Source organism: Prosopis cineraria, unplaced genomic scaffold (assembly GCF_029017545.1).
Source record: "Prosopis cineraria cultivar Desert tree isolate PC_DT_omini unplaced genomic scaffold, ASM2901754v1 PC10, whole genome shotgun sequence".
In the NCBI taxonomy this organism is placed as follows: domain Eukaryota; kingdom Viridiplantae; phylum Streptophyta; class Magnoliopsida; order Fabales; family Fabaceae; genus Prosopis; species Prosopis cineraria.
In genome coordinates, this window is record NW_026555341.1 from 39,358,708 (window position 1) to 39,374,398 (window position 15,691).

General features: G+C 32.6%; 1 protein-coding gene and 1 long non-coding RNA gene across 9 annotated transcripts; both read right to left on the reverse strand.

Moving 5' to 3' along the window:
* Positions 1-2,636: 2,636 nt before the first annotated feature.
* On the reverse strand, positions 2,637-9,029 carry LOC129321915 (uncharacterized). The gene is made up of 2 exons (XR_008596147.1): positions 8,667-9,029; positions 2,637-2,977 (listed from the first exon to the last, which is right to left on the reverse strand). It is a non-coding gene; the product is annotated as an uncharacterized LOC129321915 (long non-coding RNA).
* Positions 9,030-11,722: 2,693 nt separating this feature from the next.
* Positions 11,723-15,133, reverse strand: LOC129284517 (probable esterase D14L). 8 transcript variants are annotated; one of them, XM_054920026.1, is made up of 5 exons: positions 15,021-15,133; positions 14,834-14,938; positions 13,780-13,859; positions 12,434-12,982; positions 11,723-12,336 (listed from the first exon to the last, which is right to left on the reverse strand). In XM_054920026.1, exons 4-5 carry the CDS (start codon positions 12,799-12,801, stop codon positions 11,886-11,888), a joined length of 819 nt encoding a protein of 272 aa, XP_054776001.1. In that variant the 5' UTR covers positions 12,802-12,982; positions 13,780-13,859; positions 14,834-14,938; positions 15,021-15,133; the 3' UTR covers positions 11,723-11,885. The 8 variants fall into 8 exon arrangements, with proteins under 8 accessions (XP_054776001.1, XP_054776002.1, XP_054775998.1 ...); XM_054920027.1 differs by having other exon boundaries at positions 14,816-14,938; XM_054920023.1 differs by having other exon boundaries at positions 14,794-14,938.
* Positions 15,134-15,691: the final 558 nt, after the last annotated feature.

Below are 15,691 nucleotides of genomic sequence, written 5' to 3' on the forward strand. Positions count from 1 at the left end.
ATGGTCTTGATAAAGATGAGTAATTGAGATTGAAAATACTTTGTTTATGTTTTATAAGAGAAATGAAACTTGATGCTCACTTGGGTAGCTTACGGTTGTGAGCCCAATGTGATTATTGGGATAATGAATAAATGAACATGTGAAAATGTATGAGCATCGTATATGGCATGATTAGTGGGCGGGAGTTTGCCTAGGGATTGGGAGTAGAGAAAAATATATATGGTACTTAGGCTGCACTTCGGTTCACAGGGGTATAGCCTTGTCCCACAATTTATTGAGGAACTGTCCCATAGTTTGTCGAGGTAATAGAACCTCGCTTTCTTCACCAGTTCAATCAGGAGAATAGATTAGGGTATGAGACACTCCAAAGATTTGAGAATGGGGAAACATTGATTTGACAGTGAGTCATGTGATCTTTGGTTGAGTTACACATCATGATTGGTAAGTTTAGATAGTCTAGTCACATGGACGGAACCCTATTCAGTGTTATAGTCCACGGTTTCAGTCTGAGGAAATAAGAAGGGTATAGGGTTAGTTGATCATTGCCTATGTAAACTTATGATGTGTCACATGTTTTGAATTGTGGCAAGTCATGTGATAAATCGAGTTATGGTCATATGTCTAAGTGTCTTGTGATTATGTACTTAGCAAGCGCGAGATAAAAATGTGTTAACTAGAATAATAAGTTATAATATGTGTTAAAGCATGTTTTTAAGTTTTATATGCATATGTTTGATTTACAATTGATATATAACTACATAGGGTAGGTTTTTTTTTAATTACTGAGTGGTTAGACTCACCCCTTTCATTTAACACTTTTTAAGGTCTAGCTCTAGTGTAGAGAGAGAGAAGGCTCAATAGGCTAGAAATTAGTACATTCCTATTATATCCTTTAGCTTAGATTTATTTTGTTCAATAGTATATGATTGTCAATTATAGGTTGTATGCCATCACACTTGCACTATTTTGTTATTGCAAATATCTGAGTTATATTTTAGGCCCTGAATATTCGTGTATGATTATATATATAGGTTGATAGGGCCAAAATAGTAGTACAAATATAGAAATGATGTTTTGAACATATTTTATTTGGTTTAGGTGCAATGCAATAGAAATTTGCCTCCCCTTTTGTTTTTAGTAAAAAAGAATTGAGGAGTAATTTCATGCTATATTGGTGTTTAAGTGCGTATGACATGTCATACTGATAATCCTAGGTCTAATGGATATGGTCCAGGTGTTAGGAAAGGCTTTTGACACTTGTTTTGGGTTTTAGACACCCTTTATGTGTGAAAGTTGTAATAAGTAGTAAAAATGTGTTTGGCTGTCCAGCTTTTGGGTGTGACTTGATTTGAAAGTGAAACCCATGCCAATAGCTAGTTCATGTAAAGAGCTTCTCGTAGACATCTAGATCACGTCGTTCAGACATCAGATGAAGAATCGAGACGCGTTAGAAGTTCTTTGATTCTACTGTCAAATGACAGCAGGATCTGCTGATATTTTTGCACAACACGCCACAGCTTAGCGTGCGCAAGCCACAGCGCATTGCCCTATTTCATAGCACATGAGTCATTTTTCTACTGTTTTCAATTTCTTTCACTCCTCAGAGGTGTCCCATTGTTTCATAACCTGTTTTTACTTTGATATATGAGTCTACGATTGTTTTAAACTCATTTTGATTATGAAAATTGAGATCTCTTAAATTTGAACTAAATCTTGGTATTCACCTTTATGGGCTAATCTTTTGATTGCCATGAGTTTTATTTGTTAATATTGTTTAGTAGAGTGAGACTTTATACTGTGGATGATATTGACTTAGTAGGCATGCCTAATGCTGGAGGAGCAGTACATGTGAGTTTAGTAGAAGAGTCTACACCAAAGGCACCAGAAAAAGGGTCAGTAGAAATATTTGGAAAAATAGGAGGTAAAGAAGAGAAGAGCGATGAGAGATTAATCAGAAATGAAAACTTAATATTTTTCCAAAAGACAACATGTCGAATATAAGGTCTCCCTAACTAATCCATAAATAACTCTAAAATCAAGGTTATCAAGGAACTAGACCAAATAGATTACCAAGTTCATAAAAGTTATATAAATGGGATCCCAAGTTTTTCAAATCTTTGAAACACTAAATTATATTTTCTTGAATCATAAATGAGAGTAAAATAAGTTTATGAAAACATGGGGTATAAATTTGTAATGAAGCATTTGCACAATAGTTGAAAACAAGTTAAGAATGTGAAATACAAGGGGTATGCTACGACACTTCTCCTTTTATACCATGCATCGCGGCACATTGCATAGAATGACAACATCTATTGTTATCATTTGACAGTAATAGAGGTGAACTTTTGATGCTCCCTATTTCTTCGTTCAATGTTCGATTGAGGTGATCTAGGTGTCTACTAAAAGCTTCCTCCAAGCTTTAACTAATGCCATTAGTTTTACATTCAAAATATTTCTTATACAAAAGTTGGACACCTATTTTCCAACTTACTCCTTTTACAATCAAAATACAATTTAGGTGTCCAATTTTTACTCTAAGTGCCAAAAGCATAAACTTAACTTTAGACCACACTCAATAGACCATATGACACTTGTGCAATACATCCTAAACACATACATATGCTCAATTACAATATTTTCAATGCTCAACCCTTTAATAACAAAAACAGTAAAGGGGTTTCAATTGCATAGAACATCATATAATTCATCATCAATCACATAATTACCCTGTCCTCACTTGCGTTAGTATTTTAACCCTTTCTAGATTTTACAATTTAATACACATACCAACTAGGGCCTAAAATACACCAATTTGTTCAAGAATCACATAGGGCAAGCAAGTAAAAATATGAAATCTCCTAGTTAGCAACATCATGATAAATTAGACACTTCTCAAAATAGATGAGACCTGCAAATTAGGATTAGTATTTTAAGCTCAAGTTGTTTCCCTTGATTTTGTTTGATAAGCTAGCTCCTGTAATATTTAAGAAAGAGGGGTAAGTACAACCACTCAGTAATCAAAGAATATCTACCTATACTAATGCATATAAATTAATTTCAAAATATGAGTGGCATAGCAATTTCAATAATCATGTCAAATTTTCCATTTACAAGTTCTTTTTCATAATTACAACTTGATCGTATAATATCACATGATTTCATCAAAAGGGTCACAATATAGACAATCATGTGCCCTTAATAACAACATGCATGATTACACCTCCCTTATATCTTTTTTATATCTTTGACATGAAACCTTGGACTATTACACAATGGGATCATTCATGTGATGAGACTATCCTAGCCTTTCACATGTGAGAAGCTAGTCGGCTAAGGTTATTTAACTTACCTGTGAGTCATGATTTCCCCTAAATTTCACACTATCGTGTGTCTTTCTCCCTAAATTAGCCTCCTTGTTGAATAAGTGAAAACTAGATTAGTTTTAAGTCCCTCGATAAACCACAGGATAGTCTTTCATTGAACAAGTGGGATAATTAATATAATTATATCAAGGTAAGCCATCAAGCTTTGAATGGCAGCCAAACCATGTGAATTTAAAACTCACTATTCATCTTCCTAGGCGAACTCCTGCTTCACATGATCATGCAATGCTCAAATACAATATCTCATAGCATGCAAAGAAATTACATTATTGGCATGCTTAACAACATCACTGTACCCACATCATTTTATAAGTATTCACAATATCACCTTATAATGTGTTATTGAACTTCATAATTATCATATACTCACACATTTTCACTTTGTCATAAAACTTCTCAATTTAACATTTCTCTCGTTATTCACCACACACACACACACTTCAATTCTAAAAATTGCCAATTTACAATAGTAATAAATCATTCATTATACCATATTAGCTCACCATATATCACATGCTTTGTTCATAAAATCAATTCTCAGATAACTTTATAAGCCAATATCAATGCATGACTATTTAAACTTCATAAGCCACATTTGTATTGTAAACAATTTTCACAACTTACATTTATAGTTTACAAATAAAAATAATTAATTAATACATAAAAGTATAAAAAGATTTCTTCTGATTACTTCAAACCTTTGAGAGGTCAAATATTTACTTCTTAAACAAACCCTTCCAAAGCTATTTCAAGCTTGAATGATCCCAAATTATGATACATTTAACCACATCAACAATTATTGATATCCTTATTAGGATAATTTTTAATATCTAACTTAACACTTTCAAACTCTCAAAACTCAATTTTCATTAGGATACTTATAGGGATTATTGGCTTTCTTTAACTCACCTTGGTTTCAATAAATCATTTAACTATAATTAATGACCATTAAACTATCATGCCCAACATATGAAAGTGACTAACACAAAACATATGCACAAACATACATCCCTAAAGCCTTACTCAAGAAAAATTTTGAATTAACACATCTGACACACTATCAACAGGATTATATGTATAAATCAAAATTTCAAATTTTTGTTTCTTTCTTCTTTCTCCTTTTTTTTTTATTTCGATAGCACCTCCTCTAAAATTAAGATCTCCTAAAAATCTCTACAATAGAAATTTTTACAATATACATTCAGTAATACGGGCTCTACTCCTTAGCAACAATAGACAATGTAACAAAACAGAATTAAGACTCTAATTATAGTTAATGTGGAGCATTCTAAATTGTATTTCCAAGATATACTACATAGAGGTTAGAAATTTCATAAAAAGGAAAATAGACTCATAATTGGTCTTTTAGTCAATTCAACAATGAACCTTTAAGGAGGTACCACATTAGCTATGTCATATGAGACCAAACAAAATATTTTTTAGTGAATAACATCCCAACATTTATAACATTTAAAAGAATAAAATGAATAAGTAACAAAGATTATAAAATTAAAGAGACCACAATCTTATATAAAATATTTAAAAAGTTTTGAAAATGAGAAATTCTATATAGCCTTAAATAAATTTTAATTAGTAAATTTATAATATCAAATATTCTTGTCATTTGATCTCAAGAATATAAGTAATTAAAATAAATAAATAGAGTAATCTTTACTACTTTAAGACATGGAGTATGAAATCACCAAATAATTTAAAAATAACATTTTTAGGGATTTATCAGAACAATTAACAAATGTAGATACAGTTCATGAAGGTAAATAATCGAACGCGACTTATGCCACAAAAACAAACGTGAACACATAGTCCAAGAGGGTAAGTAACCAACACAGTCGAAGCTATGAAACAAAGTGAACACACAGTCCACGAGGGTAATACTAACCAAATGTGGCTCGAAGCCATGAAAACAAATATAAGTATAAGACCCATGAATAATAAACATGAGAACAAAACTTAGAAAAATCAAACTAGCTAGTCATTAACCATGGCATGCCAAGGGCTAATGAATTGCTGTAAACAACCAGTGTTCTGTATAAAGTCCCCTCCAAATTCATTTTCAAACATGCGAGAAGGTCATCACTATTAAAACACATTTTACATTCTCAAAATTAAATTTGCATGAATAGTTTTAAGCATCAAAATTTGTCAGAATAAAATTTCAAAACCAACGTTCATTCTTACATTATTAAGAAACGAAATTACTAAAGCTGATAAAAATAATTTCAAAAGATTAAGAAATTTAAATTACAAAATATCCCATAACAAAAGTTGTTATTAAAATAGTCTATATAAAAACACAATATTTTAGAAAAATAATTTTATTGATAATTAGTTGGGATGCTATCCACTTGCCTGTAATACCTTCAAGCTCAAAACTCACTTTTTGCAATTCCAATCGAGGCACCCTACTTAAATCACCCTATAATATATAACATGATATTTAATAAACTTTACTTTTGAACCAAGTCTCTTTTCAAGAAAATCTACTCAATCAAAATTAATAATAATAACTTTGAAGTTTTAGCAATAAAATTCACACATAAAGGTTTCTTCTTAAGTTTTTTACCAAACACCTAATGTACAATATTTCAAACCATTTAATAAAACTTGTAATCTTTAATTTTCTTGCCCAACCATTTCCAAGCATCAACGTATGACTTCTAAAACTGTACAACACTTTATAAATCATCAATCACATAACTCTTAATAATTCATAGCTCAAATAAGATCTCAAAAACTTCTTAAATAACCTCCTTTGCAAATACCCCAATTTAGATTTACAAATAACAATGTCCAAGCCAAACCATATTTCTTAAGAAATCAAAAATGTTATAGATACATAATTAAATAGGGAAAGAAGATTCACATTCCATCAAAGCCTAACTCTTAACGTGATCACCACCCTTGATTGGACATAACAAAAGGGAAAGAAGAACACTTGACATCTATCACGCCCCAAAATTAAAGGGTGACCGGCACGGGTTGTAAACAACAACACACATTCCCATAAGTCTCAAATAAATAAAAAAATATTCCGTTTTTAAAATAAACTTTGAGTTATATTGAAATTTTAACATTCTTGATAATGATCATGATAATAAAGGATTTAATATTTTTGTGAAAATTTTAACAAAATCTCCCCTATAAATAGGATCTCCTGAAAGTTCTACAATACATTGCCTCAAACAAAATATCATATTATTCAAGAATTAAACTCCTTCCAGCCAACAGATGGAATATACATCAAAATAAGGACCTAACTATAAGATATGTGGAGCACCTAGGATTTAGTTCACAAAATACAATTTCATAATTCAAGTTTTTACATCAAAAGGTAGTTTAATCCATAGGTCCACCACTTCCCAATCATTGATAAACCCTTCAATGATTCGTAGGAGATTCAATGTCAATTAATGTATCTGAGACCAACACATTTTTCAGTGAATAGCATCCCCAAAAGTAGAATTTAAAAGTGTAAAATAATAAACTCAAACAATTATGTAAAATAATTGAAAAAGTGATAATTCAACATAATAAACTTAATAAATATGTAAATCTTAACCGTAACTATAAAATGAGAGTGAACTAAAAATTTCTTTATTCTATCATGCTTGAAGAAAACAAATTATCCATATGTAAATCAAAGTAGTACACTTACTAACTGAAAACCATTGAAATTTCAAATACACAGTTAATTTAAAATTTTGAAGATTTAACAAAACAGGTAACAAACATGGACACACAATCCACGAGGATAAATAATCAAACACAACTTATGCCATGAAGACAAACATGGACACACAGTCCACGAGAGTAAGTAACCAAACGTGGCCAAAGTCACAAAACAAACGTGGACACATAATTCACAAAGGTAAGTAACCAAACGTGGCCGAAGCCACGACATCAAACGCAGGTACAACACCCATGAATAACAAACATGAGAACAAAGCTCACGAAAATTGAACTAAGTAGTCATTGACCATGGCGCATCAAGTGCTAATGAAACTGTCGTTAGCAATCAGTATTCTGTATAGAGTCCTTTTAAAAATCACATTTCAAACATGCGAGAAAAATAATCATTTCTAAAATAAGATTTTCATTCTCAATGCCAAACTCGCATGAATGGCTTCAACTCTAAAAGCTTGCCAGAATAATACTTCATAGTTAATGTATAAACTTGCATTAGTTGAGTAACTAAGAATTTTCAAAGTAAAATAAACAAAGATACCTTCATCAATCTTGAAAGTATATTTCTTAAGGAAAATACATGCACATATCATAATTTAATTATCCTTCATCATCATTCTATAATTTTCAAAACCAAAATAATTTAATTATAAAGTACTTAATGATCATCATAGTTGTTAAAAAATAATTTATATAAAAATATTTTCAAAAACAGATTACTTTTATTAATAGAATAATGGGGGTGCTATTCACTTACCTGTAGTATCTTCAAGGCCAAAATTCACTTCTTATAACTACAATCTTGTTTCCATTCTTACAAACACCCTGATAAAATATATAATAAAATCTTAAATGACTTTACTTGAATCAAATAAATTCATTTCAAAAAATCAACTCAACCAAGATTTAATTATAATAACTTTGAAATTTTAGGACCATAATTTACACATGAAGGTTCCCCTATAATATTCAGCCATATTCCAAACCATTCAATAAAATTTTATAACATTTAGTTTTCTTACCCAACAATTTCCAAACATCCAAATAACTTCTAATAAAATATTATACCTTATAAATTATCAATAATATAGCCCTCAAAATTCAAAATTCAAATAAGATCTCAATAACTATTTGAATAAATTCCTTTACAAAACTCAGTTTAAATTTACAAATGAACCATGCCCAAGCTAATACATAATTCTTATGAGATTAACAGAATTACTAATATATAATCAAGCAAACTTTTATAACAGGTATTTTATCAAACAGCATTCATATCTACCTATATTACCAAAGTTTCTTTCTCTTCAAGTTCCTCTCCAAAAATTTCATTATCAATGTTTAACTATTCAAGCTTCCCATTTTCACTCCTTCAACACTAACCAATTAGACTCGAAGAAAATTAAACTCATCCCTTTCTCTTATAATAATCAAACATATATATCGAACCCCAACTATTCCTTAGTCACGTACAGCAGCAAACAACGAAGAAATACTCACAGCTTTAGCCATAAACCGCCTATGCACAAATAGACAAATCAAGCAAGGAAGCAAGAGGAGGTGAGATTGACTCACCCGATCAGTTGAAACAAATGAAAGGCAGAGCTTAAAGCTCCAACACATAGATCAGCGGATTCAGAACCATATGGAGAAGAAAGTGTCACCGCGTGAATATGAGGAAGGAGAAGAGAGGCAGTCGACATCGAAACAAGGGAGGGAAAAGTCTGAAGCACCAAACATTCACACCAGAAAGGTTGCGCACCAGATTATTGTTGTTGCTCGAAGAGGAAAGAGGAACCCGACGTCCGAACAGGGGAGATGAAGACTTGATGGTGATGGCTGGAATTCATGCACCTGTCAACGACGAACTGACTGGCGGAGAAGGAAGCCTCAAGATGATTGGTGAAAAGAAGAGAAGGAAAAAGAAGGAGCTTGATGTCGGTGAAGAGAAGGAAAAAAAAAAAAAAAGGGATCCGAATGGTGCTCTGTTTTCGCTTAAGAAGAAAAAGAAATCTGAACATAGAATAATTGAAAAAAATTACAAGAAAATCCCAAAATTTTTCTTTTATAACATAAAAGACAAAGGCATGTCTGGTAATTTTTCCCATTTTTAAAACAAAATGAAATTACTCTATTGCTTAAAAGGATTTAGAGGACCTTCAAGTGAGGTACTAGCATAAGATACAGTAAACTCATTATAAAACTAATTTAAATAAAATATCAATTGAAAGAATTTTTCTTTTTTTTTAAAAAAATTAGGGTCATTATAACATCCCTCACCACAGCAAACACAGAGATGAAAGAGTTTCAGCAACAAGAAAAAAAACTAAGGAGGAGAGGCTGACACATGAACAAGGAAGAACAAGGGAGGAGGATTCACAAGCAAAACCCTCTAGCTCCAACAACATAGCTCCTCACACACCCACTGGTAGTATATTAGTTGACAATGGAGGAGGCATAATAGAGAATAAAGGAGGAAGAAGCACCTACACAGTAGCATGAAAGAAACTCATGCAGCTATCAACAACACTAACTTGCGAGGAGGAAGGATGGAGAACAACAAAGCGCTCTTATTTCTATAAAATTTTGATAGTGTGCCATGGCACAGAGGCACTTTTCCTTTTTTTTTTTTTCTCTTCTTCAAGTTTGGGTGGCTTAACTCTATTTTGGACCTAATATTAAAGTTAAAATTACAACCCAACTCATTCATTAAGACTCTCTGACTACATACCACATTAATTACTTAATTAACCTTATCTAACTTAGCAAGTCAAGGGTTAAATTTTCTAAGATACGATGAGAGAATGAATCCTAACAATGATAACTTTTATGTTTACAATCATATCCAAGGAAACAATAGACGCAAGCACGAGCTTGAAGTTTGTTTGTCTTATAAAACTAAGTACTAGTAAAGGCTTTCAAAAGACTATAATAGAGAGAATAACCATGAAGATGCTTGAAAGGAAAAATGTTATCAATGATAGGAGACGAGAGTCAATTGATGCAAAAGATATAAATTAAGGCTGCTTCACCCTAAAAACATGCAGGACAAGAAGAGGAAATGAGCAATGCTCTAACAAAATTAAGAATATGACAATGCTTAAGCTCAACATGACCATTCTGTTGAGAAGTGTAGGGACAAGAACATTGAGAAATAATGCCCTGAGAATCAAGAAAGCTGAGTAATCTAGAATTAAGATATTCCAAAGCATTATCACGATAAATTTTTTTGATAACTTTAGAATACTAAGTGTGAATTATATTAACAAATTTGATATAAAGTTTAGGTAACTCAGATCGATGTTTTATCATAGAGATCTAGATTAAATGAGAAAAGTCATCAACAAGAATCATAAAGTATCAAGATCCCTTTATAGAAGGAGTAGGTGTAGGACTCCAAACATAATAAGAAATCATTTTTTCTAAAAAATTTGACATTAGTGAGGGACAAATCCATCACTAAATGATAAAATCAATTATTATTTTCTTCCATCGATAATTTTGTTACAAAATAGTGTTACTAATCTATGTGATGAAATGCATCCGTCACTAATTTTGTAAAGGATATTATCGGTCACTAAAATAAATAATGCCTGTCACTATTGTTTAATAATTAATTTTGTTGACTCTATAATTTAAAAACTTATTATATTTTTGGACACTCTTCACCATGCGTCTCCATCCACTGGGAATTTAATTTTCATAAACGTGCTCCCTCCTTGTTCGAACTGGAAACACATTGCATTATTATTCTTCAAATTTTAACATACGCACACTCACAACTTATTTATATTTTTTAAGAAGTTATATTTTTCGATAAAAAAATATAAGAAACTTTCAACAATAATCTGTACACTGATTAAATCCTTATTTTCATTAAAATATATATTATTTTCTCTTTTTACCTTTAGTCTTAATTACTAATGATGAGTAAGAATAAGGTCATTAATACACATAGAATCCAAGTAAATAAATATAATGGGTAAAATAAAAAGAATATTTTTACAACTACTAAGTTAGTTGCTTATATATATTTGAACCGAAATTAGCTTGAAAAAATGCTTATATTTGTTATCGGAGGGAGTATATTAAAAAAAAAAGAATTATAAAAAATTTACTAGTGAAACTTTTAATCTTTAAAAATTGTTACATGGAAAAATTTGTCAAAAAAAAAAAAGGCCAAAACTTGAACAAGGTAAAAGGAATTATTCTTTTTTTAATTCAAATGATTATTTTTATTCATTGTTTGTAAGCAATGAATAAATAAAATAATTATTACTTTAATAAAATAATTAAAAAAATTGCAAAATTTTTGACCTCTGAGTGGATATATTTTATGTTATGCTTTAGGTTATGACAACAGTAATAACTCGCAGCATCCAATATTCCAACAAATGAATCTGATTTAGCTAATCAACTCGGTCAAATAATTCCCGTAGCACAGAATGGAGATTGAAGGCCCAATAAAAATTTAAATGCTTCATGGCTTAACAAAGCAAAATAAACGCACCAACAAGAATTGGCCCGAGTGGTAAGCGACGCGATTTTGCTTAAATAAAGTTTTGAGTTTAAATTTTGTGTATGCAGAAAATTTTTGTTGGGAGATTCACCACCATAACAGGTGCACGATGTGGGTCATGTGCAAAATAAACTCATAAGCTCATAAAATGACATTCATTACAAGACGCTAATATTAAAGATAAAGGCCAATGCTCCCCGGTTCCAAGCATCTAGGAGGAGATTTTCCGGGGCGCAGCCCGCAGAATGATGATCTTGCCTCCACAAAATCACCAGTTACAATCCCGCTGCGATATCATGGCGAATGTGTTTGAGAAGCACCGGAATAACAATCTCAGGCGAGCTCAACTGCGGCAAATGGCCGTCCGATGACATAACCTCCACAATGGACTCACCGCCGAGGTGTTGGTGAAGATACTCTGAAACCATCACGGGAACCGCCATATCCTTCATACTCTGTATAATATGGCATGGTACAGTGACAAAACTCAGAATTTGCCTCATATCGCAGTGAAAAATTGTATACAACACGCTTAGCGCTATGTCTGGCCTCATATTGAACAAAGTTCGACTAAACTCTTGCACTGACACAGATTCCATGTCTCCGCCCACGCACAGAGGGGCCCAACCCGAGCACCATGCTTTGTAATTGGACCTCATTGCATCGAATAATTGGTCCAAATCTTCCTGCTCAAATCCTCCATAATAATCCGCATCGTTCAAATACCTTGCTCATACAGAAAATTCGCAATTCTCAATTAGTGATTTCATTCAAATGTTGAGTTCAGCATCAATAAGCAAGATGGTATGTCTAGATTGATTACCTAGGCGATGCGGAAAGCATGATGATCTTTGAGAAGAAATCAGGGCGATAAATAGAAGCAATGATGCCAATCATGGCAGAAACCGAGTGACCGACGAAGATGCAGCAATTGATTTGTAGCTCCTTCAAAATGGCGAGTAGATCATGCGCGTAGCCTTCCAGAGTTGAGTAACGTTCAAAATCATAGTAGTCAGGGTTAGTGGTGCCGGCTCCCATGTTATCATAGAGAACAACGCGAAAATCGTCAAGAAGTTGAGGTACAAGGTGCTTCCACACTGATTGATCAGTGCCAAATCCATGAGCCAAAACTATGAAACGCACACCTAATCCCACAATCTTCACGTTGTGCGCTTCCTCCACAATTCCCATTTTGATTCTTTAATCTTGCTATAATAATGTCTCCCTAACTTTGCTATATATATTGGAATTGAGAGATTTGGCCTAGGAGGAAAGGTGGCTTCAGACTTCAAAGGGGATGATGAGGAGCAAGTTGCGCCACACTAGAGGCTAGCTCATCATTTTTATTTTTCTTCTGCAATTAACTAAAACCCTGCTTTGTAGAATGATATATACTTACAGTCCAACCCAAAATATGTAAGCAAGTAAAAAAATAATTCTCTGCAGACCAATCAAATCTATTTATTATTGATTTATTGATTAAGAAAACTCTTTTATCTAGCATAGCAATTTTGATTTTTAATTTTAGATTGATAATTTATGGAACTATGCAAATCAAAGTTATTGTCCACTGACTAAATTATTGAATGATGAGTAATACTTAGTAAAATAATTACGAACAGAATCAATGCCAATCAATATATTATCAAATTTTTAAGATCTGCATTATTCACAAGTCATGAATAATGTGATTCTTTTAAACTCCATGCAAATGCGTATGCCCACATCTAGTTTTATCTAAGTTATTTCACTAGTTTTTCAAATATACTAACTATACCGACCAACTAGAACCATACTGTTTGTCATTGCCATGCCAGCTATCAATTTCTAAAATTTACAAGAAGCAAATTACGTACAATTACATGCACTACAAATTAAGAAAATATAAGCAACTCCAAATCCTTTGGCAAGATTTCTTGACTTGATAAATTAGTTTGAGAAAGTTGGATCATACAACATCTGGCACAAACAATTTGAGAGTTAAAATTATTCTTCACTAAAATTACAAGTCAAAATTAATCATTTAATCCAAACTGATTACATATATATTGGAAAGAAACATCTAGCAATATTGACAGATTGACTAAAACTAGAGAACCTAACTGATTATATATATATATTGGAAAGAAACATCTAGCAATATTGACAGATTGATTAAAGCTAGAGAACCTTTTGTCTTGTATTGCTGACTAAAACTAGAGAACCTTTTGTCTTGTATTGCTTTATCTTTTTGCAAGAATTGTATAGCACTGTAAAAATTACAACCCAATCAGAATTTATTCAAAGCATGAGAGAAACTCTGAATGCAGGGCCATGCAAACCACCTCTCCAAAGGGGGAAAAAAGGGAATAATAATGCATAAATATTCAAAAAGAAACATGTCAAGCGCAATAGGAATCCTACATCAAAAGCTTAAGTCTAGCGTGAAGTTATACTATGAACAAATTTTCATAAAATCAGTTCAAGGTCGTTGGATAACCAAAACTTCATAAATGTCCTAATTTCCGAGCAGCATTCCCCTGTAATACATGAAGACACTAACAGCACCAACTCCCACCACTAACAGCATCATAGCATGGATCATACTAATAAAATTCACCAAATCTTACATTGGTACAATATCAAAGTTAGCTATTAATCTATTTCTGTTGTAAAAGTTCTGATAATTAAGTTTAGCTATGGAAATTCATAACATTAGCTATTTAGATTAGAATGGGACACAATTTTGGCTTATTTTAAGGCTCTATGCATACTTATGCCATAAAAAAATTTAGGGCTAAACTACACCAACAGAAGTAAAGAATCTGAGCACTAGTCCATTCTCCTGATGTGAAAATGACAGCAGTAACACATTTTCTGATGTTCAGATTCTAAGCTAAGCTTTGGATGGTCAACTGTGGACCTTTTCCTGCTTGGATTCCCGCCAACTTTGCTATGCAAGAGCTTCTATATGATAAATCTAATCTAATAACATGCCAAATTTCATCTCGACCCCTTCAGTGTAGTCATTTACTAAACTGCCCTTTTTCACTGCTTCTATAACTTTGTTATTTATGTAGCTGTTAAAATACTGTAGCCATTTTAAAACCTAACAAAATCAGCCAACATAGGACATGATCACGAGACGCATGCTTCGCTCCATTAGAATAGAACCATAAAATTTAACGACAACACACTACCAACATGTTAACAATTTGCAGCCCACCAATTCGTTCAATAGAACCTGTTCAAACATCCAGAGACGAATACACCAACACTGCTCCTTTTCTTCCCTTCAGCAAAACAATCCAAAATCAAACCGACAACCCAATCTATCCCCCACTTGAGGCTGCAGAAGATATCACTTTCTGAGAAACTAATGGGTGGAAAATCGATAGGAGGAAGGGTAGATAAATTTTTGCGAAGCAAACCTGGTCTTTAGGAGCCATTTTCAACTCCATGCATGGGGGAAGATTTTCAGAAGCATCGTAGCAGCTGTTCTTCGAGTTTCTTCTGTTCTTTTCTCGGTTATTATATTTTTTTTGGGGGGGGGGGGGGGGGACATGAAACAAGCCATATATGATGAATGGAATTGGGTGGTTGACCAAAGAAACAATAAAATATAATTTGGTGGAGGAATATGCGATGGAATGGATGGATCCATATGGTAGAGGTTTGTGTGCGTGTGCGTGCATACGCATATTCCATCTAACAGCTTTTTTATTTCTTTGGGTTACGTATGTAACAAAAGAACGAAATTGCAACAGATACATTCTTTGCTAATGGAAGTTCTTAAGACAGCTCGACCATCAGCATCGTTATGCAATGCAACAGATTAATCAGGGCGCGTTTCGAGCCTATCAGTAGATACCCACACCCATACGCGGACCAAAATATTTTTAAGGGAGAATAATAGTTAAGATTCCTAATAAAGTTTATGTAAAAATTAGTTGAAAATACAATTCGCAAATTCAGGAATTTTAAAAATTCCATAACTGCCTATCAGTAAATAAACAAACACCGTCGCATCACTCCCGTTCGCTCTTGCCGCTTTGCGTAGTCAGCCGGGCTGCCAACTCCAATATTTTCTTCTTATTCTTTA